The sequence below is a fragment of the Saccoglossus kowalevskii genome, chromosome 11 (assembly GCF_978046115.1).
Source record: "Saccoglossus kowalevskii chromosome 11, keSacKowa6.1, whole genome shotgun sequence".
In the NCBI taxonomy this organism is placed as follows: domain Eukaryota; kingdom Metazoa; phylum Hemichordata; class Enteropneusta; family Harrimaniidae; genus Saccoglossus; species Saccoglossus kowalevskii.
Genome location: NC_140651.1, coordinates 10,237,868 through 10,243,726, shown reverse-complemented (window position 1 = coordinate 10,243,726; position 5,859 = coordinate 10,237,868). Strand labels below are relative to the sequence as shown.

The 5,859-nt window shown below is 36.0% G+C and overlaps 1 protein-coding gene across 1 annotated transcript; it reads right to left on the bottom strand.

The window, feature by feature from the left end:
* Positions 1 to 1,288: 1,288 nt before the first annotated feature.
* On the bottom strand, positions 1,289 to 2,931 carry LOC146736175 (uncharacterized). The gene is made up of 4 exons (XM_085505184.1): positions 2,820 to 2,931; positions 2,428 to 2,585; positions 1,793 to 2,018; positions 1,289 to 1,647 (listed from the first exon to the last, which is right to left on the bottom strand). The coding sequence occupies exons 1-4, from the start codon at positions 2,929 to 2,931 to the stop codon at positions 1,289 to 1,291; spliced, it is 855 nt and encodes a 284-aa protein (XP_085361310.1).
* Between the last annotated feature and the right edge of the window lie 2,928 nt (positions 2,932 to 5,859).

Here is a 5,859-nt window from a genome sequence, read left to right as displayed (position 1 = left end):
ATCACTACTGTAAATATTAAGGCAACTGGTGTAACAAATTTAGGAGAGTGTCGACTGACTAATAAAGAGGTCAGGTCCTAAAACTATTTTTATAACACCATTCAGAACTAAATGCTTAACACTAAATTTTAACAAGACTATATGTATAACAAGCACATACAAAACAAAGTACATCAACATTTGTTTAAATGCAACTACTTTTTGTTAGTATCTGTTAACACAAAATCTTTAAATCTTTCTGGTATTTTTATCTCTCTTCTTGGTCTACTCACTACAATACTATCTTTCTCAGCGTTACCCTTTTCACTACTGGGTGTAACATTTATAGAAACAGGATTATATTTTTTTTCTACAGTATTTATGTCTAGTAGAAATAGAACTTGTACTAGTAATATCACTTGGTGAAACTTTAAGATCTTCCACTGATACTACAGAATTTCAACTATTAGTATTTGGTAATTAAATTGAAGTTGACTCAAAAAATATGTTTAGAATCATTATGATCAATATATCGACAAACCCATCGACCATCAGACATAACCATAACTTCAAGTCCAAACTGTATCACCAATAAAAAAATCTCCTTAACATTTTGATCATGGAAAGATTTTTGTTATTAAAATGTGGGTGTACAGAATCAAGACGAGACCTAAGCTTACGTTTCATTTAAAGTTCAGCAGGATAAACTTGGGTTCTCGATTGTGGAATGATTCTATAGCGAAATAATCTCTCATCAATAGTACCGTATTTAACCCTATTAAGACCATCTTTAACAATTTCAACGGCTCTTTCAGCCAAACCATTGGATGAAGGATTGCATGGTGCTACTAAAATTTGTGTGATACCATTTACATTAAAAAAATGTGAAAATTAATCACTAGTAAAATGACTTCAATTATCTGATGCTAACATTTCAGTAATGCAAGTAGCAAGTTGTAAAGTGGTGGAGGTCATTCTGTGAGCCTCAATCCACTTAGAATAAGCATCAACTATTATTGAAAGATTATATTTTTCATACTATGAACAAGGTTTATTAGGAATTTCCCAAGTATGTAATGGGGCTTATGCTGGTAATTTCTGATTTTGTTAACAAACATCACAACATCTAGCTTTATTTTCAATTCCTGTATACATGCATGGCCATCAAACATAACTGCGGCCTAAACCTTTCATACGGTTCATTCCAGGATGTGCTGCATGTAGCTCCTAGAGAAGTTCTGTTCTACCTTGCGGTGGTATTGCTACACGTGTACCTCAAACAATACATCCATCAAATACAGTAAACTCATTACGAATACTGAAAAATGGCCTGTAGCTTGGAGTTTTTTTCTGTCCAACCACATAATACAAATTCACGGACATGAGCTAACAAAGGATCACGACTTGTCCAAAATTTGATATCATCAGAAGTAAATGGTGATGAGTCTAACTTATCCAACATCAAGCACATGTGTTGCTCATAGTTAGACTTTCTGTTAGAAATGGGTACTCTACTTAACGAATCAGCATAACCATGATATTTCCCAGGCTTGTACTCTATAGTACACTTGTATGCTTTTAATATTAAACACCATCTAGTCATTCGAGCAGACAAGGTAGTTGACATAGCTTTCAGTTCACTGAAAAGACCCAACAATGATTTATCATCTGTGACAATAGTAAAAATTGCCCAATAAATATTTGTGAAATTTACGTACACCAAATAGAATAGCCCATTGATGTTTTTCAATATGAGCGTAATTGCATTCAGTATTATTTAAAGTTCTGGATGCAAATGAAATAGGTTACTCACTACTATCTTTGTATTTGTGGGACAGTACAACACCAAGATCAAACAGAGATGCATCACAGCTCAGTACTAAATCTTCCTGGGAATTGAAATGTACCAACAACTGATGTGACTGAAGAAGTTGTTTTGCTGCTTCAAATGATTTGTCCTTCCTTGGACACCAGTGCCACTTTACATTTTTTAACAACAAATGTAATGGTCCTAACACTGTTGAAAGGTTAGGTAAAACCTATGATAATAAGCTACAGTTACAGATTTAGGTTTGTCAATTTTTTGTATAGCGTCAATTTTTCCAATTTTTTTTCAGAATATAGCATGTAACCTAAATACACAATTTTATCTTTCATAAACATTCAAACCATCAAGCATTGGCTAAACGACTTAACACTTTATGGAAGTTTGCAAGATACTGGGAATTATCAAAATACACCAGGTATGTTACGCAGGACGCCCTCTCTAGTTCTCTGAAAAATTGCTGGAGCTGAACTCACACTAAAAGCTAAGCGGTTATACCTAAATAGACACATGTGTGTAGTTATTGTAAGAAGTGTTTCTGACTCTTCATTCAAAATTAATTGATTATAAACATGGGACAGATCAAGTTTAGTGAATTTGTGTCCACCTCCTGCCAGTTGTACCATCAAATCCTCAAAAGGAGGAATATGATATTGTTCAACAGGTGATGCTTTATTGAAAGTTAACTTGTAATCACCACAAATCCTCACAGTGCCATCAGTTTTGGGTACAGGTACAACTGGAGTAGCCCAATCAGAATGTGTGACTGACTTAATAATACCTTCAAGAGGTAAATTCTTAACACTCTTATTGTCAAACTGAACAATTACTTATTTACGACCTATAATGTTCACACGTTCAACAGTGTAGGTTTTCAGTCGAATAGGACTGTCCTCTAAATGAGAATCTTGTAACTTGTGAAACGATGACTGATTCAGCAAGGTAAATGGAAAACCAGTATCCACTTCAAAATTAGTGTTCACTCCATTAATCCATAAATTAACTGTATACCCACCTGACTTGGAATCGCTACACTTCCCAAGTAGTTCATCGCACTGACAGTGACCAAAAACATCGTCATATGGGTATGGTTGGGTATCACTACTCTCCCCATTTGATTCAGTCATGTGATTGCCAGCCTAATCTCGCTTTAGCTTTTTACATGCAACTTTAATGTGACCATATTGTTTTTACAATAGTGACAAATTTCATTTTGGAATTTGCAAACATGTGGTAGGTGATTTCCCAGACAACGATAACATTTTTCTGCTACTTGCTTTTGATTAGTGACTACAGTGTTTTTCCGACATGGTCCTGGCTTGCCAGGCTTCCCCTTCCATTTTGATGCCTTGAACGCATTCACACTGACAGGAGGAGTAGAGTATAATAAGTTCATGACTTTCAAATTTCGTGTTGTGGTTTCAACTGCCACTGCAATTTTCAGTGCATATTTCCAAAACAAAGTTGTTTCCATCAGTAATTTACGTTGTGTAGTCTGATCATTAATACCACAAACTAGGCGATCGGGTAAGGGTCGTACCAAAATTAGTGTTCTGAAATTTTACGTAATTCAGCCTTGTATGATTGTACACTTTCACCCGGTTTGCGGACACGCGAATTAAACTTATGACGTTCAACAATTTCACTTGGTTTCGGCGTGTAGTGACCTTTCACAAGATTTAATTTTAAATCAACGCGTATGTTCGGAACCCACGGAACACAGCACGTTTTCGATCATGAACATCACTAGAATTTGCGTGAAGGAACATGGTCCATCACTTCACAGTAGTCCTCCAAAGACTGTTCCAGTTGGTTAAACTGACTCAGCGTTTATATCAGTGAACTCGCCATTTTAAGTACTAGTAATAAACCTCGTCCTCGACGCCAAATATGTCGTGGCCTGTGGTAATGCAGAGATGCAACAAACCAAAGTTTGCAGTAACAAACGATAGACTTTACGTTATTCAAAACATGGCTTCACCAACCAACAGATACAATGCGCATGCGTGAATAACAAGAGCGGGAAATATGCTAATAAGACCAATATACTACAATCATACCACGGGAGGTAAATGTAGGTCAATTCCAAAGGTAGATTCGATGTTTCCTGTTCCGTTTTTGAGTCATGACGAATGCACAGAGTCATACATGATCTGTCTCTGAAACTTGAAGTATATAGTTAGTTAACACCCAACAACTATCTCATCGAAAAAAGGTCGATCACGGGCCATATGCAGAAAACAATCTTTGGAAATGATAAAACTATACGCTAAAAATTAAACTTATCAACTGGGCATGGGATCACCCCCAACGCGTCAAGTGATTATCCAATCACAGACGTGAATTCACGTAGCAAGTAATGAGCTCAACTTGATCTTTTGATGTGTGGCTTTCTAACCGTGTTTTACTATAGAACGATAATTAAATATAATATCCTTACCATTGCTGCTCATCAGCGTCCTAAGCGTGCGTGCATATATTACTGGTCATCGCCGTGGCATCGTAGTTCAACGATACGAGGATATATATATATGATACGTATTAGCTCCGTTATTAGTTTTATTGTTACGGAGTGCCTGTGTAGCTCAGATCTATATTTGATGGAAGCAGGCCTGACTGGAACGCTATACACATTGACGCTTCTGGCGATTAGTGTTAGCTTGTAAATAAACTACGAGGGTTTCTACAAACATAGTCTATGCAAGCAATTAGTAACACCTCTAATAAACAACTGCCCCGGGTAACAATCATAGATTAGACCATGGAGCAACAGTAAAATAAAATCTATTTTTATATTTGTAATGATTCATATTTCAGTGCAGTTTGCCGGTCAAACGTACCGCTGTCTACAGACGCACGCTACATTCTGGGTTTTGTCATTAGAACTATGAATACATTGGTTGACTGCTGGCATACCTTTGATGGTTCACACATCGTTTCAAAACTCTCCCTCCCAGCAATATAAATCAGCCTTTCGTTTTATGTGTTACTGTGAACTCTCAGTCGACTGTTTTTGTGGCATAGCGAACTCTCAATCGTCAGTTTTTTTTCCATTGCTAACTCGTAATCTGTGGGAGTAGGTTCTTGGGTCAGATGTTTCAATACTCAAAGACGATAATGTAAAATAATCACCAATATTTATTGACTTCTTTGTTGAGAAACATGCAGTGTGATAATTGAAAATCTAATGAGCATAAATTATGAGAGATATTTAAATTTGAACCAACTGAATAAAGTAGAAATACCATATAAATACCAGCCGTTGACTTTAAATTACAAGTCGTATAGAGAAATATTCAAATCTAGGAACACAAAATAAATGACTGAAAACAATTGGCAACTTATGAAAAGTACAATATTTTGTCGGTGTTTTTGAGCTCTCAGGTAATTGGTTAATACATGAACAGCTCTCCCAGTACTGTATATTACCCCCTGCTAATGTGGGCTCTCTTGACAAGAGTTTTACTGCGGCGTTACGTGTAAAGGACTGTCTGGGAGTTATGATGAGCACTGGAAAACATCCAAACATTTTAAAACACAACTGATTAAGATATTTCGATTACATTGAGAGGTTTTCTATGCAATTCATTGAAGTAACACAATTTATTGTAGTGTCGGGTGATAGTAGGATGGGTATTTTGTTTCAGCTCGGAGGATTATTTAAAAGGTTTAAAATGATACAAATTTGCCTATGAAAAAGTGCATTTATTTCCAGCAAATTGAATATTGAAATCCGTTACAAATCTAACTACAATTTCGAATTACTCTTTAATACTCATGGCGAACTGATTCGCTCCGACGACTGAAGCATGAATGGTAATGTTAATTTAATATATATTTTAGAAATAATATCAAATTAGATAAAATGATGAATAAATTAAATAGAACAGCATTGAGGTATAAAAATGACAAATGATCCGCAGACACAGTCGCTTTGTAAAAATCAGTGCTTCATACATTTTCTTGCAGACGGCGTTGGTGCCTAACGCCGCTCCCCCGACTGAAGGTCTGTGTTGAAAAGTAATCCTTTGTTGTTGTGGTGTACGTAAAACGAT